The following is a 27,041-nucleotide window of genomic DNA, read 5'->3' on the forward strand; positions in this document are numbered from 1 at the left end:
TTAATGGGAATACAGTAATCAAATAGATATCTCTGAGCTTGTATATTATCTTTAAAATATTACCTGTGTGAGTTTGAATTTCTTTTCCAAACAACACATTGCACCTTTAAATTCCCTCATTATCTTATTCATTCCCTCCAAAAACTCATGTCTTATAATAAAAGATATAAGGTATAAAAGCAGAAAATGCGATGTAAAAATAGACCTTGAGATTTATTAATTCATCTTCACATTGTAAGGCGAAACATTACCTGTGTTTGTAAGGCAGTACAGGCTACAAGGCACACTTTATTCCACCAGTTAAACCACAACAAAGTACTAAACAAAAAATATAATATATATTTTTTAAAAACCAATACAACATATTATTGGGAAACTTCCTCAGCATGTCTGCTTGTGACTTTTATAAAGTGGCACCACAGACTTCACAATATGTACCAAGATTTCTTGTTGTGAATTACAAATTTTCCTACTGTAAATATGCATTTTCCAGTACATAAAACAAACCAAATATTTTAAGTCCTGTCACAGAATATTTTAAAAGAGACCCCTAAAATGCTGAAGTCATTCAAGGGATTTCCTTTAGCTTTGATGAGATGAAATCTTCAAAGTTGCTACTGAGAGTTGGCACCATTTTGTCACTAATGAACATAAAATACAATACTGTGCAACACTAGACACATGACATTGTAAGGCCTGTTGTAACATTCATAAAATACTGACATGATCACGTCACCATGTCTAACATCAGCCTTACTGCACACACTGAGGCCATGCTAAAGGAAGCGATATTACCCAATAATAAACTATATATACAACAATGTATTTCTACGCGTCGATCTTACAGAACAACAGCACGACTGATAGTTTGGATGCTTCTAGTTTTGTCTGGCATTCGCTGCTGTGGAGCTCAACTGCAGCTGCATGTGTGAAACAATAGATCCCTGAAGAAAAACTGCAATCTGCAAGGGACATCATTGTAATTACATTCTACATATTCAGCTACGAGTTAACAGCTTCAATGCTGATTGTGTATAAACTTACATATAAAGACCCTGGTTTAACACAATAAAAAAAAACTGAAGGATTAAGGATTCAGAGGGTTGTTAGATGGCCTCTTGCTTTGTAATAGTAGGCTGAGGGATGGAGGTTGGCTGCTTGGGCACGGTGGCTATGACCCCCTGAGCCATTTTATAATGTTCTGAGCTGGAGGCAGTAGGCGGAGACGGGATCGGGGTTTCAGGAGTGGCTGGAAAGTAGAACACAAAAGAACAGGAGCAGGTCAGAGTCAGAAACTGCAGCATAAGCAGGTGTATATTTACCATTATTCTGTGGTATAACATGTCTTGGGGGCGACATAATTTTCAGATAAGGAGTAAGCACTTTTGTGAAATTTCTCAGAGCATTAAACATGTTAAGAAAGAATAACAGAAGTTCTCTTTGACGAAATAAGCCAGATTAGTTTCCATGAAGAATTTAGAGGATTATTCTGCCGAGCCTGTTTGTCCTTCCAGCTACCTGACTAGGCTGCACATGGAGCTGGGTGAGGAAAAAATCTGACGGTCTCTCCTAATTAAAATATCATTGATTTCACTTCACTTGGAATAATACTTCTACATTCCCAGCTCTTCTAATGTACGTGGCAATGAAAAAAACCTCAGTATATTTAAGACAGAGAGTTGATCTTTGATTGCCCTTCACATTTTGCACTGATGTGTTTTGTACTTACAGATTTGACCATTATGAATTGGCGTTGGCATGTTGCTGGCCACTATAACATTGCTGCTGAGGTGCTCCTGAACCAGGTGAGGGTGCAGAGAGTGAGGTGCATGTGGAGCCTCATTGGCAGAACCTGAGAAAAAACACACAAATATACGGTAAGTCTTCATTCATTGCAGAGTATCTGACCGCAGAAGGAACACCACAGTCCTCTCTATTGTCTATATTGTGAATACATGTGGATTCTGTATATTGACCCATAGCTTTTAGGGGTGGTTACCAGGGATTTTTATAGAACTAGATGGTGAACCCAAAGAATTTTTAGCTTCCGGGTTTACTTCCTGGTTATGCGACGCACTAAAAAGTTCCTGCTCAGCCGAAAGACACATTTTTAAATCGCTTTTCTCAGCTTAAGAAAAGTTGTATGGATATAAAACCTCCATGGATCAAAGATTCATAATAGGAAGAGTCATAATTGACCTTGCTTGTCGTGCACTCATGGTGGTTCCAAAGACCTCACCTCCGAGAAGCATTTCCTGTAGCAGGTTGTCGATCTTGGCCATGCCGAAGAGTTTGACAAACTGGATCTGTTCGATCATCTGCCAGGTGATGCTCTGTAGCGTCGGCAGCAGCAGGAGCAGCTCCCCGAAGCGGCCCCGGGAGTCGTACTGCCTGTCGTTTATGTAGTCTTCCAGGCTGACCTGGACCTGGTATCGCATCCGCTTGATCTTTCCAGGGTCACTGAGACCTTTAGCATCTGTAGGCAAATTAAAGCAGGGATGTTTACAGAGAGCAGTGTGTTGTTGGGATGTGACTTATTATCATTGGGTTGGAAAGTAGCTAGCACAATCCAAAATCTCGGTCAGTAGTAGTACCTGGGTCAAAGAAAACTATGGCTTTCAAGCAGGCGTATTCATTGTCGTCTATCTGAAGCTCCTGGAAGGGAAGCACCAGCTCATCCAGGATTCTCACTGCTACCCTGCCCACCTCCAACTCGGGGCAGTTTCTGGGAATGATGTAGTCATTTCCTGCAAAAGAATCACAGTTTAGAGCGAGATTTAAAACACCACGTTAGAATTTATCCCCGGGTGAGACGGTGCTTTTAGGTGATGAGTATTGACAATGTTTTACCTAATAAGAGGATGTCTTTGTATAGCATGGACCTCTTTGCAGCACCGAGCAAGAGGTGCTCTCCAGCATGAGCTCGCAGCAGCGCCACCTGAAATACAGCCAATTCATTCCTTAGTGGCTGTGTGATAATAATTCAGTTAAATCTGCAATCCTCTACATGCTAATTTGTATGTTGTTTCGGGTACTTTATGGTCCAGTCCCTTCATGTGAAGCTCACTGAGAGTGAAAAACACTGGGTTCCTCACCAATGTTACATCAGCAAATCAGTTACCCAGGCCTGGTGATCACACTGTTAATGATTCTGCACTTTTTTTGAGAGCGGATATAACTTCAAAACCAGCTCATCATATTCTAACTCAGAATTAAAATACAATAACCACCCCGGTTGAGGAATTTGAGGTTTTAAAGTGATGAAAAATTCTTCGTAGTCCAAGGAGATTTTTTATTTATTTATCGGAATCGGCATACACATACGAGGAAGGAAAAGGAAAACAAATATTTAACTATTATGTACATTAATGTCTTTTCTACTACATTTTTATTCAGAAGAAGTAGCTTCATTGACTCTACACCCATGTGCTCCTGCCGCCCACACTGTGGTTTTGAGCTGACTGGTTGATGAGTTACCAGAGTGTCTATACAACTATGTACACTCTGTCTGTGTATGATCCTTACCTGGTCATCCAGGGGCAGGTCACAGAAGGCTGGGATGTACTTGGCCCACTCCACCAAGACCAGCAGCTGCTGTTTCATGGACTCACACACGTCTGTGATGGTGGCAATCTTTTTGGTCCTTATGTCGCCATTCAGTATAGGAGCAGGGGAGGTGATCTAGACAGACGTGAGATCGTTATACGCCTTGCTACAGGTGATCGATCATAATTAGATGTGATTCCTCAAGGTGATGTAGTAGGTCTTACCTGTCTTGACAGTACGTCTGCCTGGATGAGTGCATTGATGGATGGTAAACTGCTGTCTTCATAGCTGGATCTCCTGGTGCTGATTCTGTCTCTTTCATTCTGCACAGCTGAAAACACACAAAGATTTATAGCATCATCATCTGCAGGAATGTGAGAGAAATAATCTTCATCCAGCTAATTAAAACAATGACAAATGTTCCATTATCTCCTTTTCATTCTTGCACAAAGAATGCAGAGTCATTTAAAAGAAAAATAAGTCTTCCTGGGTCGTCATCTTTATCAGTATATGGCTATTATTGCTCGGAAATGTTTGCTCAGCATAAGCTGGTTAGAGACCTCGGCGCTCCAGGGAGTGAACATTAACAAACTCTTGTGGGGATTGCAACACACTCGGCCAAGTCGTGTCGATTCAGTGGGGTGACAGCTCACACTCACACTGATAAAAATGGGAAATTGTGTTTTCAGGAGAATTTCTCAAAAACATATAGATTGAGTTCATAGATTCAGTCAGTTCCTACCTTCTTTCTTCATGCCGGCTCTGAAGCATTTCTTCAGCCTGCAGTATCTGCATTGATTTCGCTTGTCTTTGTCCACGATGCATTGTCTGTTGAATCTGGAAAAATGAGTTGAGTGAGTTTGTTTGTGCTTTCATAGAGTCAAAAAAAGAGGCTTGAATTAGCGAAGCTTCAGAGCTGCAACGGATAATTGGTCGATTAACCGATTAGTTGATTCACAGAAGATTAATCTGCAGCAGCTCTGATTATTGAAGGATTATTTTCAACCTTTTTTTCAGCGCAAATGTCAAATATTTGCTGTTTTCAGCTTCGTAAATGTGAGATTTTTATATTTTTCTTTGAAATAAACTGAATGTTTTTGCATTCTGGACTGAAAAAAACAGCATAAGTTTCTGTTTTGCTGTGTCAGTGTATAGTTGTGAACAGTCTTTACTGGTGTGGCCAGATGTTCAATGCTTTACTTCAGTGCCACATCAACAGTGAATTCAAAAGTCTGAGAATTTTGCCCTCCTCAGTTGTAGATCTATCCTCACCTGCACGAGTACATGTGGTTTTTGCGAACGCTGCGTCTAAAGAAGCCCTTGCAGCCGTCACAGCTGGACGCCCCGTAGTGTTTGCCTGTTGCTCTGTCTCCACATATGGCGCAGAGGCTGCCCGCCCCCAGGTGGCCGGTGGCGTTCATGTTGGCGCTCTCAGCCGGTGAGGAGTCTGTCACAAGCAGAGAGAGAGAGGGATAGAAAGTCTCATTAGGTCAGAGGGCTGATCAACAGGATGACCTGAAACCAGAGGAAGTGGTTTTTTTTTATAAAAGCTTAATTAACGATATGGCAGTACAACAATCATCAAGATGTTTGAGAAGAGGTTTGACATCAAGAGGTTTGATTTAAGAGGGTGTGAACGGCTGCAGTGATCAGCTCCACTGACGGCTGATCAAACCCAGCCTTCATGAGAAGCTGTGAGGATCTGTTACCGGCCTGAGTAGCTCCCACAGAGTCAACAAACTGAAGTCGTCTTGATTACCTCTGAAAAGGCAATCACTGGAGACAGTTTTTAGTCACCAGACTGGATCAATCAATCATAGAGTATGTCATGACACATGCTATTGACTCAGAGACGTCGTCATACATTTATATAATAGGGTAGAAACATGGGAAAAACTTGAGTAATGTTCCATGTCAAACTTTCCTTTTTTGTCTCGTTGGGAATTTTAGAATCGGGATCACGTTCAAACGTCATGGGAGACTGCATATATAAATAAGTTGGTGTCATTGTGAGCACCTCTCAAAAAACTGGACCCCTTTTTCTTCATTTAAGATTCTGTGGGAAAAGACCGTTTGTAACAGGAGATGAAGGATCGTGACACTCAAACTACTGCTTCATCAGAGGATGAATATCAACCCAATGTAATCAATCTGACACCACATCAGTCTACAAGCTGAAACAGGCTCAAATTGCTCCGACCAGATGACATGAGTGCATCGAGAACAGAGCCGAGTCTCGTAAATCAAAATCTCTTAATGTTTCACTATCGCACCCAGAGGTGATAAAAGAAGACCACTGAACAGGATCATCCCTCTGCGAGCGCGACCAGATGGACAAATGACCCCTTTTTATCACTCCGTGCCAGAACTCCCCTCCGTCCACTCCTGACCAAAGTTTTAAATCAGTAAAAGTTTCAAAGTTCAACGCCAGAGCTGCATATATGTGACTCACCTGTGCCCAGTGGGAGCACTTGCATGTTTTCGAACTCCAGTGTTGTATAGGCTGGGTCCAGAGCCTCGCTGTAGTCTGCCATGTCCATGTCTGCCAGCGCTTTGGACAAACAAATTCTCAACTACCTGACAGTGGGGCAGAAAGACTTGTCCAAGAAGCTAATGTGCCCCCCCCTCCTCCTCCTCCTCCTCATCCTTCCCTTCTCACACCCCCAAACACCTCCACTAACCCCCCCTCCTCCACACTTTTTTTTTTTAGCCTTGCTCCGCCCTTAAACAAGGTAGCTCCCAGGCCCAGTTGAGTGTGATGGGGACCTACTGGTGTCCGATAGGAAACCAGTGACTGACAGCCGACCTCCTTCTCCTCCTTCCCTCGTGCTGCTAACCAGAGGAGAGGTGGAGTGTCTCTCTGGTTGATGGTTAACCAGCCCCTTCAATGGCGAATCACAGGGTTGTTTTTTTTTTTTTTTTTGAGAAGAGATAGCACAACTTTGATAGCTACCATCTCGTCTGGGTTCTCTGTCAGTAATGGATTAACAATTCCTCCACGAGAGCAATATCAGCTCAACCCTCTGCCAAATCACTGCCCCACCACTTGAAACCAGTTCATTTTATAGCCAGCACTTTCTGTAGCATGCTGGTATCACATGCACACAAATTACACATTATGTTATAAGACAAAATGAAGGTGCAGCTCAGCTTCATGTGTCTGCAGAGAGACCAACAGTGTTTTTTTTCCTGTACTTCAGTATTTCCATTTTATGTTACTTTATACTTCCACTCATCTACATTTCGAAAGGAAACATTGTACTTTTCACTCCACAACATTTATCTAACACTTTTATTAAGTACATTCATTATTCCATGAAGCTGACATGGTTTTATGTAATTTTATGATGCGATCAGTTAATCCAAACTCATTTTTCTACACATTTTCTTCCTAAAGGTCCAGTTTGTAAGATAGTTGATTATTGAGTCTCATTCCCAACTTGTCAAATCACTTTTAATACAGAACAACGACAGAACAACCCAAAACATCAGTATTTGAAGAGTTTGAAGTTACACTCAGTAATCAACTGTCTTACAAATTTGATCTTTCAGTACTGTACCTAAGTGCAAATTCAATGTAACTCTAGTTTACTTAAGTTTTTCCATTTTATGCAACTGTGTACTTCTACTCCACCTCATCTGAGAGGCAAATGTTCAGTAATTTAACGTTGGTGATTTTGATTTTTTCTGGCAAACTGAAGAAATAAGACTTCCTTCATGCATCCCACTTCTTAAGCTTAATAAACAATTTAAAAACGCTTGTGGATTAGCTGAAAAATGTAGCCTCACAAATATGAAAACACCACAAATAGTTGACTTTTTAGAGTTGTGATTCTCACAGGAGAGCCAGATTACAAACATTTCTTACAGAATCAGATGTATTGCTGTAGATTAAACTACCCAACAGTATGAATCAGTTCAAATGAGCTGAACCTTAAACATCTACAGCATTAAAATGACACATATGTAGATTAATGCAGAAGTAATGTTAATCTAAAAACATCAGATATAAAAGGAAGACACTGACAGGGAACATTTTACTGCACAATAATGACTTTTTCTCTTCATACTTTAACTTAAGTAAAGGCAAGACACCCAAACGGAAAGACACACAAAGCATTTGTAGTCGTTTTGTGTCTTTTGCAGGTGAGGCAGGACTCACAGGTGCTGCTGTTGCTTCAAAAACTGAACCTGAACTTTAGTATTGGAGAATCTATCAAAAAGCTCTCTGCAGCAGCAGATCCACACAGACCCTGCATAGATTTCATTCAAAATACTACAGCACAATATGCAAGATATTTCAAGAAACCTTCAACGTAAGCCTGGGGTACAAGTTCTGCCGTCGTGAAACAGAGCTGCTGTTTAAAGCATCAATTTAAATCATGCAGTAATATTATAATAATAATTTAACACTCTGAAAGGATCCATTCTGTAGAATACATTTTTTTTTCACATGATGGTACTTTCACTTCAGGAAACATTTTAAATACTTATTTCTAAATCATCTGTCGTCTGTCATATTCAGACCTACTTCCATGTGTAATACGTCGCTGGTTAATCCGAGTTAATTCTCGCATAATTAACAAGAGAAATAACTCCTGCTAATGCAAAATGATGCTTTTATGTAAAAGACTTCATTGTTTGTGAAAATGCAACATGCACGTGAGGCTGATCCGAAAGCTCAACACTCGTTGCTGGAAAGGCAGCCGCTTCTCAATGATTCAGAGCATATTTTATCATAATTTCAGTCGTCTGGAAAAGTGCAAAGGATCAATCACTTCAAAATCAATCAAACACAAAATGTGCTGTCTCAAATGTGTAGAGGACATACCTTACACAGAACTTAGTTGTTTTGTGATGGTTATAAATAAATAAATGGTTGAGTGCGGAGGCAGATTTCATCCACTGAAAAAAATATTAAAAGCCTCCAGAATCATTATGTCTTTGTCAAAGATTCTCACATGTAACATCAATACGGATTAAAACATTTCTCACCATAATACTTTATTTTAAGTCCCCTTATTTATTGTTCATAGGCATATATACACTTGATATATCTTTTTGATCTACTTCCTTCAATATTTATTAAAAAAAAAAACTCCAGCCACTTATGAAGGCCAAGAGATGTAGATGAAATCTCCAGACAAAATCCAGCAAGTGGACAATCGCAAGAGTTGGACATTTTTGATCAAACTACTGAACCTTCAAGCTCATTATGTCCATCATTAATTTTGAACACATTATAAACCCATCTTAGAGTAATTTAAAGGATGAGTTCACCCCAAAAATGAAAATGCAGTCATTACCTACTCATCCCCATGCTGATGGAAGGTCAGGGGAAGTTTCGTAGTCCACAAAACATTTCTGGAGCTTCACAGAAAAACAGTGTTACAGCATTTTCCTAACCAACTGAAGTAGATGGAGACTTGTTTTGAAATGTTAAAAAATAACAAAAAAAAACAAATGCAAAATGGCTCCATATGGCTTGCCCAGTGTAATCCTAGCCTGCAGAAGCCCTGAGATCCAAAATTGATTTGAAAAGACGTTATTTACACCCTCAGACGGGATACCGTCTACCGCTACAGTGAAGATTTTGGCATAAAAAAGGGTATAAATAACATCTTTTCAACTCAATTTGGGGCCTGAAGTCTTCGAGTAACATGATTACATCGCGGCGTTTCTTTATGTTTTAAAATAAGTCCCCAGCTACTTCAGATGTTTAGGAGAATGCTGCAACTCTGTTTTTCTGTGAAGCTCCAGAAATGTTTTGTGGACTACAAAACTTCACCTGACTTTCCATCAGCATGGGGGTGATTAGATAATGAATGAATCTTCATTTTTAGGTGAACTTATCCTTTGAATCTATGCAGTCATAAATCAATAAAGATGATTACAGCTATGTTAGACTGTGATAACAATCCAGGGTTGTAACTGTGACGGAATAAATTAATAATTTACTTATATCTGCTTCCAGCTACATTATATCATCCAGTGTTTATCTAATCCTACATATGGATTGATAAAGTTCCTGCATATGAAATCTAACATTGGTGTAAAAGGACACATGCTTTTACATTTTTTGGGTGTCCTGATTCTGTTTTTAAAAATTAATTATCTGCTTGCGCAAAGTGGTCGCCTCTCCCATGTCACACAGCAAACAGTAGTCTTGTATTTGAAGAGAAAGTGCCAGTACATAGCAGTAGGTCAACGATCCCGAGTTCAGCCAGACCTCAGAAGCAGTAAACCCCATGTAGGTGAACTTGTTAACCATACACTCAAATTATACTGGGTGCCCATAAAATTATTTTTCTTCCAGCAAGCAAACACCATAACGTTCCCAGAGGCTCCTGTGCATGATGATGTGTTCAATGACTAAATATCTGACAGAAACCTCTCTGACAGTAATTCAATCAGAGCTGAAAATCGAAGCGATCAACTTTTTGATTAAACCTCTTCAGGATCATGGGTTTAGATTCATTGATCTTGGATGTCACAGTAAGTAAATGCTGTGAAGATCTTCAACAGCCTAATTAACTCAATGGAAACTACGCCCACGATCAAAGAATGATTAGTGGCTTTTTACACACTCTTGCATCAAACGCAGCCCAATCTGAGCGTGTTGTTTCTCTTGTGCGTGCAGAGGTCACCCGTTACGACATTTCTTCACGTTCGATCCGCGCTGCTCTTCTGCAATGACCATATTTGCTCAAGTTGGGTGCTGACTTTTTTTTCAAAGCAGAGCAAGCAGAGGGGGAGGGGGGTGAGGATGAGGAGAATCAGTGTGGAGCTATGAATGAGTCACTCGGAGCAAATCTTATCTTCCATGTCATTAAAGCGCTTTTATCGCTGCCCCCATCTTAAAATTCTGTGAACTCCTCAAGGAACAGTCATATACAGGACTATAAACTATAATCTGCCCCGTTACAGCTTTCTTAATCACGAACTGACAAACTGTTCTGATGTGTCAGATAGCTCAGCTCCATATTCTCCCATAACTTATCTGCATTTTGAGGTGGGGGGTTTGTCTTAACATGTCATTCTCACAGTACACAGGCTGGATTGACACGTGCACGTGGCTATAAAACACAAAGGCCTATAACAGAAAATAGTTATAGCTCCGTTTTTACTTTCTATTAATGTAGCCACTACATTTATAGCCTAATTTCTGCTGAAGGTGAAACTTTCAGCTCCTGAAAAAAAAAGTTCTTAAGCTTAAAATTTGTAATCGTAAAAAGATCACGCTGGAAGGAATAGTATGAGATTTTGGGAAATACTTTTCTTCCATCTCTTGCTGAGAGTTAATATGAAGCTACAGCTGACAGCCAGTTAGCTTAGCTTACCACAAGGACTGGAAACAGTTAACAACAGCTAGCTCTGGCATTTTTCCCTTCAGTTGTTGCTTGGATTAAACAAAAGCAAGCAGTCTGCTGTTATTTGATTTGGGCTGTTTTTACTCATATGCGTTTTATTCAATGTCATGTTTTTGGTTTTGGGGATTTATTTTGTTTGTTTGTTTTATGGCAGATTCATATTTTCATTATTTTTGTCTTATTGTAACGTGTCTCAGCAAAAAAAATGAATTGCTGATAAACAATGGCTGCAACTGCCTGACATTAACAGTGGCTGTTAAATACATGCTGAATGCAGTGGGAGGCTGCCATGTTTAAATGAGATGGACCAGAGAGTGCTGTCTTATAATCAGTCACCCAAACTCCTGCCCCGGGGCTAAAAGTCAAAGGATCGCTGAGACCTGATGTAACACTTGTGTGATTCTCCCCTTTGAAACTTCAAACTCCAGTTTGTGAACAAAGTCCTGTCTATCTTCTGAATAGGAATCTCCGACCACTGACCAAACTCCATTTGCAACCACTGCCTATTTGTACCTTCTCCTCAATGACTACATTTCATTTCCCCAAGTCCGATCTCAAAGGCAGGCGTCTGGGAAGCAACCCAGTAAAATCAAAATACAGGAGTCCAGCAGCTGGGAGGAAAAAGACGATCATGTTGGCCTGGAACAGATAATAAGATGTGGAATATACACTGACTGGGGACTTACTTTGTTTCTGACTAAGAGAGCAACACCACAGGGGAAATGTGAGTGTTTGTAAAGCCCATCCAGGAGCGTGTTGATGTTGATAAGAGTAAAACAGAAGGAGACAATGTGCTGGCTGCAGCAGATTTGAGGCCAGCAGGAAAAGGCTGCTGCTCTGCTCTCCTGCTGTAGATGGAGGAGATAGGTGAGTAGAGTGTCATGGCAAAGACCTTGTCAACAGATAACTATCTGCAAATAACACAGCTTATGCAAGCAACCGTGGCTGACCGCAGGCGGGAATATCATATTTTCTGTGCCACTGGAATATCATCAATTACTTTCATTGCCTTTAATGACACAGATTGATTTTTAAAGGAGATTACATTAGCTTTTTTTTAAAAGAAAATAATTTACTAATAGGGTTATGTTGGTGTGTTTAGTCTGACAAACGTTGCTGTACCTTTCTCCCGCTTTTATTGTGCAAACTACTTGAGCTTAGCTAAATAATGTATTTTTACTTTTCCCTGTCAAATAATATCCTTCTATACTTTTTGTGGAGCTAATCTGTCCTTTGAGGCCTTCACAGCCTTGTAAATGCAGCCAAATCATGCTCTGTTGTTGTGCTAGGTTCATCATTTTTAGGGTTTTGTGCTGAAAAGACAAAGATATAATCACGTTGCCAAACAGAGGCCTTTCCATGTTCATCAAAAAGATAAAAATGTACTGTAAAGTGTTTCATTTTTGGTTTCTCTTCAGCCATACAGTCATATATTAAAGGCATGTTTGACTATGTTTTATAGAGATGATTTCAATAAATGGAAAATGCCAAAAAGTTGAAATCGGATCCTTTTTTTACGAAACAACAGGAGAGTTTTCATGTCGTCCTCACACATGATGACCATTTGGCCTCAGGGTAATGATAAACCACATGTGCCTATTTAGTTCTTCAGTATCTCGGAGTATTATGGGGTGGTAAAATTTTAGTTGAGGAAGGACTGCAGTTTTTAGTTTCTTTTTAAAGAGAGGTGGCTAGAAACTAACTTTTGTAAAGACAACCTTGTAGTTCTCGAGCACAGTCGCCTCAAATATGTCTTTATGTCACATTTTTTATGTTTAAGGCCAAAATAAGCCTTCAACACAACCTTTCAAGCTGAAAGAAATATTCTCAAGTGTTTTATCTAGAACATGCTTCATCTCATCCAGTCAGACTGAAAAACTAGAGTAGCCTCTGTGCACCAAATAAGTAAACAATTGCATCAATAAACATGAAGACCCATGCAGGACGTAAATCAATCACAGTTCGTGATAAGCCTCTGTTAATCATTAACTCTGTTTTTGCTGAGAAGTCATTTTGACTGCTGGCCCGATCACCTCTGTCAGCAGCTCTGCTCTGAGCACTTTTTATCTCTCTGATTCTCTATAGGTCCTTCAGTCATCAGCCAATCAATAGATGTTTAACCTCCACGGCTTGAATAACAAGGCACTAAATATTTATGAATCAAACGTTATCCTGTCAGTGCAGTGAGACTGAATCAAAGAGGACTTCAGCCAAGATTTTAATCTGGATGAGTTTTCTAAACACTCCAACCCGTCTGATGATCAGCCTGCTGACTGCATCATGACACTGTTTGAATATTGGTTGGTCAGTTTAAACACTTCATCAGCTCATTTTCCTCGGTGTTCATTGGCTGCTCTTTTTCTGCCTGCTTAGGTCACACGCTGCTCTCTTCTGGCCTCGTTCTGTTTGAACAAACCAACTCTGTTGTCTGATCACGCTCTCATTTTTGACTTCAATGTCACAGGCAAACATTTTTCAAAGTGGTGGAAGTGTATTCAAATCCTTTTTCTCGATTTAAAGAAGCAACGACTGAAGTGAGAACTAGAATGACACTCAATAGAGCGCATACCTCCGCCAAGGCCCAACAGTCCCCTTTACTTCAATCAGGCCTTATCAAATATCAAATAAAACATATTTAAATCCACTGAGATCGAGATTTTTTATTAGGCTCTGCATCAAATTGTACTCCACACCAAGAAATGATGCAGCCTGTTCTGGGCCAGGACCCATCCTCCATCCAAGTTTTGTAGTAGTTTTTGTGTAATCCTGCTGACAAACCAACCAACAAACAGACACGTGAAAACATAAACTTCTTGGCGGAGGTAAAATAAAAAATACTCTATTACAAGTTAAAGTCCTCCATCTACATTAAGGTCTCGTAAAAGTAAAAAATATTTGGATGTGTACTCAAATTGGAGCTGCAGACCTCTGCAGTGGTCAATGCTGTAAAAAATTTCCAAAAGTAGTACTTCAATAAGTAAAGATATTGTGTAAACATATTACTTTGGTTAAAGTGAAAGTCACCCAGGTGAATAGTACTTGAGTAAAAGTATCTCATATTACCTGAAATTAACTATCAAAAGTACAAGTAAATGTAAATTGTACACATATTCTGTAAGGGTTGACCTATTCCTATGAATCAGTGTGTTTTTAATCAGAATGCAGATAAAATGAATTAATTTAAAAATGTCCTACTTTGGCTCTGATGCAGCATGTATTCTGTAAGATAACTATTAAGTAGTTTAGTATAATAGTAGTTAGTTTAGTAGTTTAGTATAATGTACTCAGTTACATCCCATCAGTGGCAGCGGTAGCATAGTTTTCTGATCTCCTGTTTAAATTAAAGTGCATGACACTGCTTAAATATTAAAAATACTCCACGAAGAGTAAAAAACCTGTCATGTCACTAAAGCAAAAGTGCAAGTATTATTATCAAAATGTACTTAAAGTATTAAAAGTAAGATTACACATCATGCTGAAAAAATGTTTTAAGATATTTCACATTATATTTTGAGTTATGGTTAACAATGTTAAATGAACATGAGTGTAGAACAGTGGTTTCCCTCTAGCATTGCCAGCCTAGCAACATGAAATCACCACTTACTGCTGCCATCATGTGGACACACAACACACAAGTCCACACTCGACACACAGATAACCACTACATGTTTCATCCATAAACAGCTGAATCACTGAATTATTGTCATCACATGGAATCCAATAATTAGTGTTGTAACATTATTTTAACTTAATAAACATGAATTTCTTGTTGATTTATGCTTCAGGTTTCTCCTCAATAAAGCAGCTCTTGTAAACAATCAACATTCAGAACTTTACTCTCTCAAAAGGCTCTCCAAAACTTCTCTTTTGACGGCAGCAAGCAGCAATAAAACCAGAAACACACAACACGACTGTATTCACTCTCAGCAGCTTTACCTTCCACAGCTCCGTGGTTTCAAAGCACAAACAGCAGCTTGTTGTTCGCCCTCGATTCAGGAATAATCTACACGCTAATTCTCGGCTTTCCCTCCGTTCACCTTTACCTGGGTTGGCGAAGTGCAGCGTCCCATCTTGGCCATACATCCCTCTGAAGGCCGAGCCCTGACAGTGAGCCGGCCAGCTGAGCGAAGGCCCATGTGCCTCAGCGGCTCTCTCCGGCCCGGCCAGGCTGAGGCAGGCTGGGAGGAGAAGCAGGGCCACTGTCACTGGATAGTGCTGTGTGCCGGGGCCACCGGGCCGGCTGTTAGGGCCCACAACACCCAGGGATAATCCCCTAATGCCTGTCACAATGAGATTTGATTGGAGACTTGAACACTGGGATTAATAGTGTCAAGTGAACAGTGTGTAATACCGACCCTCCAAACAGGCTAATTGGGCTTTCTGCCTCTGTTAAACACCAGATATTCTATTACAGAACGGATTATATTTCACTTCATTAGCTGAGGGATTTGTTCACCGGGACGCTTTCTGTATGGCTGCAGTTATATTTATATGATAGTCACACTTTATAATAAATGATTTCACCACATCAAGTTCATGTTGATTTCACAAGGTGACTCTTGGATGAACAAGAGAACACAAAGGGAAAATAAAAGCACCCTCTCGTTGATACAGTCAGACGTTGTCATTACGGGAAGTTGAAACAAAGCAGTATACGTTCAAGTATTGTAAGTACAATTTTGGCATAATTCACTTGAGTATTTCCATGTTTAGACTCAGACATAATAATCTACTTTTTACTGTGTAAATAATACGCAGGGCTCCAGGGTGCCACTATTTTGGCTGCACATGCACCCAAAAGTATGCAACAAAGTGTAACTTAATATTTGTATTGGTCGCGCTGGTGTGCCTGAAATTGATTGAAATTTCTCGTTTGTGTTTAAATTAAGAAAAACATGTATTTGCACCTTTGCTCTTGTTTACAGTTATTACATAATATGTAATAACTGAATAAACAAGCTGTTCTCAGAGGAAAATAAGGTCCCCAGAACACTGCTTGAAGCTAGAAAGGTGGCAGGGTCCGCCACATATAAACAAAGTGAGTTCCTGAACTAAATGGGGATCTTTGGTCTTATTTTTACAGATTGGGGTGAACTATGTATAAAAACACTCCATTTACATCCCCAAGGCCTCTGCACAAATTAAATATCTCTCGTTTGTTGAGTTAAAAACAAGTCATGTCAACTGCGAATTTAACATAGAAAGACACACTTCAGGTGGGTTGTTAAAGCAATAGAAGAAGAAGCTACAGATAAAAATCTAAAGTCAAACTGAGAATAATTCAGAATCAAACATAATTGCAGAATGATGCCTGGTGTGTGGAGATTACTTGTGTACTCAAGTCCTGCACAACACATGTGGTTGTATGTGAAGCGTGTGTCCTGGATGTATTTGTGCCCAAAGTCATAATAATCCATCCATCCTCTCTGAAAGTAGCCTATAGCTGTTGAGTCAGTAATAATAAAACTAATGCTGTACTCTAAAACTACGGTTCAAGTACTTGTGTTGAAGTCCAAACTAAAGCAGTTCACCGTCTCTCAAATTACACTTTTTTGTAGGATTCTGTTTCCGTCTGCTGAAAAAAGCGCTCAAAGACATTAAAAATTACTTTAAAATCTGAGTTTTACAAGTTCTGTAGTTGTGTATCATGTATAGAGCGGTGTAGTGGTGACGTCTTTCTGTAGACTGACCCGGAAGTTAGCATCGCCCTGGTTCCCTCGACAAAAAGCCTATGAGATTTTTTTTATTGGATTTTTGAATATCACCGAAAATAATCTCTGAGACAAACACAAGGTTATGATACTTACACGTTTTGTTCAGCATTGAAATGTTTCGCATTATTTTTAGGGGCCAAAATTTATCACAAAACACAAAATAAAAATTCAGTTCTGTCACAGAATAAACAATCAAGTGTAGCACCAAAATATCACAATAACCCTAACTGATTTTGGGTAGTGTATGTGACAGTGACAGGGACTATTTTGCCTCCTTATGAGTACTTTTAGTTTGACTACCTTCAGTACATTTTGCTGATAATACCAATAGTATTTCTGCCTAAATACAGTTATGAATGCAGGACTTTAACTTGCAGTGGAGTATTTTTTAAGGTGTGATATTGCTGTTTTTATTGAGCTAAAATATATCAATACTTCTTCCACCTCTGCCTTCAGTTCATATTCTTTTTTTAAATAATTTCAAGCTCACACACTAGCATTAAAAAAAATAACACATCTTAGGTTTTCTCATGATAAATCTTCATCTTGATCCACGTAGCAGCTGTATTACGGCCCTCTTGACAAGAAGATGTTGTGTTTGTTCATTTCTAACCGTTAACTCCTCTGTCGTCCCTGTATATCACCGAGGGATCGGGCCTCTCGGTGACCCACTGTCAAGCCATTCAGCTTTGTAGGCAAACAGATATCTGCTGGGGAGCTGTTGAACGGCTGTTGTCATGTTTACATTCACCAAGTGATTCTGCCAACAGCCGAGCTCGAGAGTTTGTCCAGGTTGTGACCGTTGAGCAATCAATCCCATGTGTCTGACACAAAGTTGTGTGTGTTGTGTGAGCTGAACTGTAAGTGAAGAGAACGGTTTGTCAGTTCGTCAGCGGAGTCTCAAGTGACTAAAAGTAAATTGTACCAGAAACAGCTCAGATTTTGGAGGAAGTGTATCCAATTTTTTGCCACGCTTGCCTTTATTCATCATATTAAAGAGGCATTAGTGTGCATGACATAGAAATAGAAAAGAGTGTACAAAATTTGCACAGCTTGCTGGAGACGTGACGTCAGCATGTTTTGAAGCCAACTGAAGGGTGCTTTGCAGTTTGTTTGGACAAAGAAGCATAGTATAACTCGATCCAAGCCAAAAGGAGCTTAGTGCAGGCAGCTGCCAAAGAATGTATTTGTAACATAAATGTCCCGGTTTTGGAAGATTTGTTCAGCGTATCCTGCGGAGGGTAAACAAATCCTTTAGAAAATGTTGCTATTGTACTCAAAAACAGTGCAACTCAGTGATTTGGCCTGAGGCGAGACAATTTTCTTGTCATGGATGAAAGAGGGGGCCTAATCATGGATCAATCCACCTGTCACTTGTTTGAAAAGAGGAGGCGTGTAATAACTATAATGCCCAAACATTTTCTGACTCAGTACACTGCGTACAATCAAAATAACAAACACTGCATCCTCCTGATTCTCTAGTCTGGACTCCTTTTTGTAGCTGTTTAAAACCAAAAACAACAATATGTTAGTCGGTCTATAATACTTTCAGTCTTCCCTTCTCTGTCTGTTGCCCCTTTGTTCCCACTAAAGATGTAAATCTTGGAAAACAGGTCATGAGTATATAATATGATGTTTAAAAAAAGGTACTGTAGCTTTTAGAAAGCGCCACACTAACAGGAGTAAACAGTGCATTTGTTGGGGACTATTTTTAGCGGCGGATTAAACCACATTTGGTGCTCGAGTGAGTATTAACAGCGGTGCAGTGCAGCAGGTGGAGTTACTCGGAGAAAGAAACTCATCCCTCTCACAGAAAGATGCATCATACAGCAACGCCAACTGTTCAGCAACATGAATCGATTCCTTTATCACCTCTTTCTCACTTTGTCAAGAGCTTTGTGAAAATGAATTTGCATCTCCACATCCCGCTGCAACATGCAAATCCTGCAGTGACCATGGGAGTAAGAACGAAACCCCCCATCAACTGCTGTGTGAGAGGCTATAGTCATACAGTGGCTGGTTCACAGGGAGCATATGTAGCCCCGAGCAGCACTGTGAGGACAGATGTGACTGAAGGGACCTTTCTGTGATCTGTAAGACTGGACTGTTTGTATCATTTAGCCATGACAACAAGTCGGCTTCATCAAAGTTTCATCTTAGTCATCTTTCCACTGTTAAAGAGAATATTCCCAGCAGTGCAGGCCTCTACTCAAGTATCGTGCAAGTTTGACCTACTTGCACTTACAGTTACTAGCTGGCTTGGGGAGTAATAGAATACACATAACAGAATTACGTAATTACAGATACATATCAGTAGAAAAGGGGATTACTAACAGGATTACAATTTTAAAATACAGAATGATACACTAGTCTGTAACCATGCACATGTGCACACATGACGACACTTCACGTCTCACACAACATCACTCTGGTCTCCAAATAAAAGTCATCTTATTGATATTTATTTTCTCTGGTCTTTATTTGCACGTTTGGTATCAAGGTAATCCAAAAGTAACGAAAAGTATTCAAGTTACATTACTTTAATATTGTGATGCTTGGATTACATTACTGACTATATTCTTTAACAGGTAAAGAGTAACTGTATCAGAATACATTTTTCACCCTGCTTATGAGTTACTTTTCACACTAAAAACGACATGATACAGTTGTCTGATATGATGCAGTACAGTGTACTGGTACTATTGTGCCTACATTGACGAACCAGAACTTTAGAAATGCTCTCACATATCTGTTAGTGGATAAAACTATTCTACGAAACGAGTTCTTCTACTTTTGGTACTTTCAGTTCATTTTGCTGGACGAAACTTATTCTTAAAGGTGCACTATGTTGTTTTGGAAAAGAAACTGAAACTCACAATGGTGATGTTCACAATATTAATCAGGTGATATTAATACAAACTCGAAAGAAAATACAAAAATACAATTCTTTAAAAAAAGTGCAGGAATTATGTATTTATTCACTGTATTATGTCAGTTTCACAGAATTTGACACTAACCGAGATGAAATAATGTACAAAAAGAGTCTGAGTGCCTCTTCATCACACACACTGACTGCAACTTGTGCCACCATTTTAATGTGCCGCATGTTTTAATAAAAATATCGATATTTGGCGCCAGCGTGTCAATAATCATATCTCAGGAGGAAGTATCACCATATATTCCCATCCCACTTTGAAAAGATCCATTCTGTACTTTTACTCCTGATACCTTCGGTACATTTTGCTTGACATAAGTGACATTTTGATTGCTGACCTTTATTTGTAATTGAGTGTTTTTAGGCCATTCTACTTTTACTTAAGAGAAGAATCTGAGTACTTCTTCACCACTGAGAATAAAAGTATATCTGACATCATCCACCGACGCAGCTTCTCAAAGCTCCCTCTTACACCGGCTGCACCAACAACAACTCCTTTTATACTTCAGGTACATTTTGCTTGACAACACATCTGCACCTTTACTTCAGAAAATAATTTGAATGCAGGATTTGTAAAGCAAATATTCTGAGCTCTTTTTTCCATCATGGAGAATAAAAATACATCTGACTTCATCAACCTACGCAGCTTCTCTAAACTCCCCCACTTGTATCAGCTGCATCAAAAACATCATGTTCCAGTCCTCCTGTAAACACCCTCAGACTCGATGCGTCCTCTACTCCGACATCTCAAAACCTCTGAACCATCATCACCATCAGGCCCAGCTCCGGTGGCCTTTTTAACAACCTCCATATCTCTGACACACCTCCTGGATTACAGCCGTGTGAAAAAGGCAGACACAAATGGCGAAGACATTGTCCCCCAGGATCTGTTGTGATCCAGCAGAGCTGCGGCTGCTGCCACAAAACCACCGAAAAGACAGTAAAAGCCAGCAGCTGCCACGCTCGACCTGTTTGTTTTTCAATGGGCATTAAAGCAAAAAAAGTGTGTACTCACCAAATGGAAGTTCCATACTTGAACTGACTTGCGTGTTTACATTGACCATGTCGTCCTCTGCTTCCTCTCAAGCATGTGTTTTTAAATCCACTTTTTTCCTCCTCAACGCAAGATGTAAAATGTGGAAGTTTGGCACAGGGTGCTGTAGTGTGAGAAGGGTGTTGTTGGTGCAAGGTAAGGCCGGTGTTGCCGCTGTTATCTTATTGATTTTCCTAATCTGGGCAAATGTGGGTGGGGAGGTTAAACAGTAACCAGGCTCGTATGGACACCAATCTATATAGCAGCTGTAACTAAGGCAACATGATGATAGAAACTCAAATAGACATAAAGTTATCATGTGCTTTTCCCTTCTTTCTCATCACCAAACAGCCATTTCTCCAGATACAGATTAGGAGAGAATAAGAGCATTGAATAAGAAACTGAGTTTATACAAAAAGGAGAGAGAAAGCTGGAGGGTGGGGAGGGACATAAAAGACAGAGAGGAGTGGAGAATGTACTGAGGGTGGCAGCCAACAAACGCTGTATGGTGAGTGACGTCATCAGTTTTGTTTTGACTGAGAGGAAAAAGTCATTTACTGCCGAGCTGTCAGAGACAGAACCAGGCCTGAATCACCTGTGGACACCCACTGAAGTCTAATTTTAAAATGTTATTTCCACAGCAGAAAAATGGAAACCTCAGTCGTGTTTCACTTCGTAATGGCAAGTTCACATAATTTCGTAGGTTTTTCTTCAAAATATCGATGGTGTTTAACATGATTCACGTCAAAATTAAGAAATATTCAGGATTTATCAAATACTGTCACATCACTGGTGTTTTATGTGAATTATAGTCTCTTAATGAAACTACAGCCAGGAGACAGTTAGCTTAGCTTAGCTTAGCTTAGCTTAGCTTAGCTTAGCTTAGCTTAGCATAAAGACCCTGTCCAAAGGTACCAGTGGGGCTACCAGCACCTATAAACCTCACTAATTAAAATATTTGGTCTTGTTTGTTTAATCTGTACAAAAATCAGAATAAAGTGCCAGACTGTTTCTGGAACACGATTTTTTTGTTGTTGTTTTTCAATTCAGTTTTTGAAAAGATTCAAAATCATTTGTTTTTCTATCAGATCATGAAGACTTGAATACTGTCTGCACTTGGAAGTGACCAGATCAGATCAGATCAGATCTGCATTTGTTGCTGTAGTGACGATGTAGGCTTCAGTTACCACGGTGTATCTGATATAGACACCGTGTAGGTGTCGTTCCCAGTACATCATAATTATTGTTCCACCAGGACGATCATTTCTAATTACCAGAGAGCGACAAGAGACTGAGGTTTGCATCCCATTAAGAGCATATTATTTCAGATCAGTCCAGATATGCCAAGAAAAAACAGAATTGGTCCGGCAGTCTGAACAAGCCCTGAGAGATTCAGGTAGGCGACTTTGTGGTATTGTTGTAATTGTTAGAAACTGTTTCTAGCTGTTCTCTAAGCTAAGCTCTCCTGTGTGTAGCCTCATATGTACCATACAGGCATGAGAGTGGCATCAATCTTCTCGTCTAACTCTCAGCAACAGAGAGAATAAATGTGTTTGCCGAGCTGTGTCTGTGGAGGCGTCGACTGGTGATGACACCTTAAAGACTGCAAGTAAGTTTAGAAAGTCTTCTAAACTTCAGATGTAAATATCTTTAATGACCAGAACTCATTTAAAATGAAGAGCAAGCAAAACTTTTCTCTCACACGGAGAATAAATTCCAGCCACTCTCCATCTGTAGATAAAGAGCGACCAAATAAATGGTTGCACCAGTCGCCAAAGTGCTGAGCCTGGTTTTGTTTGTTTCCTGGGTGAAATGGTCTCCATATCAAATATTTTACATGTTTGCTGTGAGAGGCCATGGTGTGCGTGTGTGTGTGTGTGCGTGTGTGTGTTTTCATGATTTTGTTGGAAGGCACAGCTGATTCCCTCGTATTTTAGACCATAAAGCAGCATTAGTCTCCTGTTTTATGGCAGAGGAAGTCTCTCAGGGGGCGACTGGGGGATGTAATGAGGTGAAATGGAGGACAGAAAATTTCCTGCAGCAGCAGCAGCGAATAAACACATGTCGTGAACAGCAGATTATTTATAGGGATTTACAGCGTCATCAGTTATTTATAACTTAATGAACGTTCAGTCAGGCAAACAGACAACCGTGAATTAAAGACGTTTGAGTTTTATTGAATGACTAAGCAGAGAAGATATTAAATCAGGTTAGGAAGCGTCAATAACACATTCAAGGTTACAGCACTGTAAGTCATCTGTACAACAAAAGTGCTTTAAGTTTTGGTCAATGCCTCTTAAATGTCACTCAAACCAACAAATTCATCAATAAAAGTGCAAATAATCTCAAAAGTAACAAAAATAAGTGTTTTTGTGTTGTAACTTTATTTAGATTTTTGTAAAATGTGGAGCAGAAACTGATGAAAATATAAACATTCATTAATAAAGATTTACTTTGAACATAGTGGTAACTGGACAGCTGCATCATGTTGTTGTGCGGCCCTGTGTTGGTTAAATTTTTATATGGATTACATGGTCTTTCTCTTCCATTAAAACACATTTTAAACATTATGCTGTGTTAATATCTTGTAAGTCTTCTGGGTTTTGTGTTTGGTGAACACTGGTTTCTCCAGCAGGAGCCGCCGTAGCTCGACGGACAGACAGAACAAGGCTTCCCGGTCCTGTAGGGAGCTTCTCCCACCCAGTTTCCCCTGAAACACAAATGAATGTACAGTAATGTTAGCTCTAAAGCATTTTTATATTTTTAAGGAAACAATGTTTTTTGTGCCTAAACCTAACCCAACAACATTGTCACAACATAAAACTGAAAACTGACCCTTAAAAATGTAAAGTTGCAACAAAAAGAAACCATGTTGAACCCCTTCAATATATGCATGGTTTGCAGAAACATACACTGCAAACACTTATTGAGGCAAATGCGTGTTAATGTGTGTCAAGCTAAATATGACGCTGCATACTCTCGGCAGTGAATTTGTGTTTATCCCCAAAAGTCGAACTGTTCCTTCAGGTTCTTCTTACTTTATAGAGTAGTTGCAGACCAGCAGCGTCGCCTCCCTCCAGGTGCTCCCAAACACGTACATGTTGGAGCACCTCCTGACAGCACATCCCACTCTGTTGGTGCTCGCCCACACCATCTGAGAGGGAACACACAGCACATCATGATGCTTATTTCCATGAGTTCAAACCATACATATAGTATGTCTGCATTAAAGTAAACTAAACTAGTTATGTATATGCATATTTGGCATCATTTGCAAGGGACTATACAAAACATGCTGGGGGTTTAGGAAGATGACTTTTTGATTTCATCTATAAAACACAGCCTGGTATGTGAAAAAAATAGACCAAAAGATCCAGACCATCCCCCCATCAGCAAGAATAAAGAAATATACAACCCTTCCCTTTCTCTGCCTCCTCTGCCACCCTTATAATTTTCATACAGTCCCTTAATAGTCACAAAATGGCCTTATCATTGCATCACTGTCTTTTAATGTTTTGGGGGAAATAAATGTTGATGGTCTTCAGTGTTTAGTTAGGGGGAAGTGCACTTGTGATTTAATCTGTCTATATTTATAGAAGTATAAATTTTTGGAGATTTATTATCATTGAGATCTTCAGTTTAGACATCAATCGTTGGGAACACTGAGTTTCTCTAAGCTCTCCTTGAACGCAATAAATGACTAAATCCATGCCGACTGTACCTGAGTGTAGTGAGAGCACACAGATCCACTGCATCTGTTCGGGTAGGAGAAGTGATGCCTCTCCTCATACCAGGACCTGACGAGATCAGTGATGGACTGGTACCTGTCACATCCAGCACACATTCAATCAGCACACGTTTGTTTTTTTTGTTTTTATCATTTTAAGATTCTCACATGGAGCTCTGAACTACCTTCCAGTAGTGATTGACAGGTTCTGGCCCATGTATTTCATGGCTTGTGATGGACCGTGATCCCAAACACATCGTGAAGCCCAGGAGTCAGCTGACTTAGCAAGTCCCTCATCCCACTGCTGTCGAGCCATGACAGAGAAGGATTCATTAATTAAAATGATTAATTAAAGTCATCAGATGCCAAGGTATAAAAAGCGTGTTAGATTTGTTTTCTGGCTGTTAAAGACGACCCAAAACAAAACATTAATGTTGGATCTTAGGTTGAGTTTCCTCTTGAAACGTTACTGTAGAAGGCCTCAAAGGCTTATTTTCAAAAATGTAATATATTTTTACCTCTATTAATGTAATCCAGTGTATTTGAAAATGCACTGACTTAAAAGCACCCAAACTACCATGTGTTCCTGGTGTTTCCCTGTTCAGTGTCTCCTCACCATGAACTCCATATTAGCAGCAGGAGGAAAGACCTGAGAGCGGACTCTGTTGTGGTAATCCAGCAGGGCGTTGATCTCTCTGGATGAAACGGCTCGCTTGCGTCTGACAGCTCCAGTGAGCATCCTGAAGTCTGACTGTGTCTCAGCTCCAGCCCTGGTCATGTCGAGCAGCTCTGTGGAGCTCGACAGCACAGCTGCTGCAGCTGCAGCTCCCATGTGAGGCTTCATCCACAGGGTGGCAGCCAGCAGGAGCTGCACACAGGCAGCACCCATCTGAGCCCTGAGGAGGAGGAGGAGGCTGCAGCTGCACCACGAGCCTGCACAGCTCTGAGGAGCAGACGGGTTTGCTGTTCAATACAAGTATCTCAAAAACTGCTCTTAGATACTGAATATATTAATATTAGAAAACAGATGAAATAACTAGCTAAATCTTCACACACGTGGGGCATCAGGGAATAAATTATCTTCAGGAAAATTCTCACTAGCTTCTATTTGTAACTTGTACACAAAAAGAGGAAAGAGCTGAGTGTCATACCTTCATCAGTGGATCCTTTCACAGAGAAGCAGAGGAGAGCCTCACTTCAACCTGAGCCTCTGCAAACAAGCCCATCTGTCATGTAGCAGAGAGTTTTGACTGGGCAGAGAGAAACCCTCCTGTACTCTTCTTCTTCCTCTTCTTCTTCTTCTTCTTCTTCTTGGCCACAGTCGTCATTTGTGGGCTCAACATCATGTCTGACTTCACACTTCACTTTAAAACTGTCCTATTAATAAGAAATACACATTTTATAAACATAGAATAATTTTCAAGCACATTATTACATGTACGTTGTAGAATAGTTTATTAATGTACAGTCTTTTAATGTTTCCAATGAAAACCTTACAGCTGTGCTTTATTATTTTTTTGTTTTTATTCATTATATACTTGCCAAAATATTTTACAGTTAATTTCCCATTTTATTTATGAATTTATTCTTTCTGAAATGTATTTATTTTTGTATTATTTTCCCCCTATTTATTTCCACAAACGTATTTATTCCTTTTGATTATTTTTACATAATTTATGGATTTCTGCTTCATTGCAAATGAGCAGACTGTCAATTAAAGTGTGTCACATGCCTTATAGATTCCATACCTATGAATACTAAATATGGGGCTTAAAATCAACTATTACCCAATGTTTCATATTTTTAAATTAAATTTAGGACGTTGAACCTCATAGATTGAGGCTGCCTCTCTGACACTGAGCACTGTGGTGAAGAATACATATTAAACAAAAAAGGAGAAAAGTGGCTGCCGAGTCAGCGTTCATCTCCAGCTCTTGTCTTTTTAGGAAGGACCACACATCCTCTGCCATGTCTAACAGCAGACTGAGGACACTGCAAAGATACACTGCACCACTTGAATCTGCAGCTACCTGGGTCAAAGAGATCACTGAGACCAGAGCTGTGACACTGGGGGACAAAAGCAAGGACACAAGATCAAATGACATCTGGTGCCATTATGACATTATTATTTTTATTTTTTTGGCTACCATCATGTGATTATAAACCCATTGCAATCGTGTATTCATGCAACTGATCCTAAACTATATGCAATTCACATGATTATCATCTGAATTAAATCCTCAAATCATAGATTACTCAATCTGGTCTCCTTCAATAGAGAAGTCAAGGTGGACTGATCCTGAATGAACACAGTGCGGCTCTGAGGGTTTCTGTGGTCGCTCAGGTAAACTCTCTGAAGTCGCCCGTTCAAAGGCTCGCAGCAGACATCCTCACAGGCTCAGCAGAGCTCTGTCAGACTGTGACTTTGTGTCTAAAATGCACAGACGGCTCCATCAAAGAGGCTCAGAGGACCTCCGTTGTAAAGGTCAACAGCACTTAAAGTTCCCGGGGTCACGTCTTGTTGTTGCTCTTTGAGCTTGACCGGTTTGCTTTTCCACTCGTCTGAAGGGCAAACTGAATCAACATGAAGTGCTTTTTACCCTCTTCCAGTTTGTTTTTTTTAATTTAGAGTTGCATGTGTTTTCTAATTATGATTATCGTTGTGTTTTCTTTCAATATTATTTCATCTGCTTGGTTTAGTCAGATATCTTTAGAG

General features: G+C 39.9%; 2 protein-coding genes across 3 annotated transcripts; both read right to left on the reverse strand.

Moving 5' to 3' along the window:
• Nucleotides 1–194: 194 nt before the first annotated feature.
• Nucleotides 195–20,644, reverse strand: hnf4a (hepatocyte nuclear factor 4, alpha). Of its 2 annotated transcripts, none has more exons than XM_073469925.1 (10): nt 5,999–6,145; nt 4,819–4,993; nt 4,289–4,383; nt 3,771–3,877; nt 3,526–3,681; nt 2,851–2,938; nt 2,595–2,747; nt 2,240–2,476; nt 1,730–1,852; nt 195–1,249 (listed from the first exon to the last, which is right to left on the reverse strand). In XM_073469925.1, exons 1-10 carry the CDS (start codon nt 6,084–6,086, stop codon nt 1,107–1,109), a joined length of 1,365 nt encoding a protein of 454 aa, XP_073326026.1. In that variant the 5' UTR covers nt 6,087–6,145; the 3' UTR covers nt 195–1,106. The 2 variants fall into 2 exon arrangements, with proteins under 2 accessions (XP_073326026.1, XP_073326027.1); XM_073469926.1 differs by lacking the exon at nt 5,999–6,145 and adding an exon at nt 20,581–20,644 and having other exon boundaries at nt 1,007–1,249.
• A 2,531-nt stretch (nt 20,645–23,175) lies between these two features.
• r3hdml (R3H domain containing-like) lies at nt 23,176–25,653 on the reverse strand. Its single transcript, XM_073469683.1, has 7 exons — nt 25,602–25,653; nt 25,477–25,491; nt 24,942–25,288; nt 24,511–24,629; nt 24,320–24,422; nt 23,637–23,752; nt 23,176–23,308 (listed from the first exon to the last, which is right to left on the reverse strand). The coding sequence occupies exons 1-7, from the start codon at nt 25,651–25,653 to the stop codon at nt 23,176–23,178; spliced, it is 885 nt and encodes a 294-aa protein (XP_073325784.1).
• Nucleotides 25,654–27,041: the final 1,388 nt, after the last annotated feature.

Source organism: Pagrus major, chromosome 7, assembly GCF_040436345.1.
Source record: "Pagrus major chromosome 7, Pma_NU_1.0".
Taxonomy (NCBI): Eukaryota; Metazoa; Chordata; class Actinopteri; order Spariformes; family Sparidae; genus Pagrus; species Pagrus major.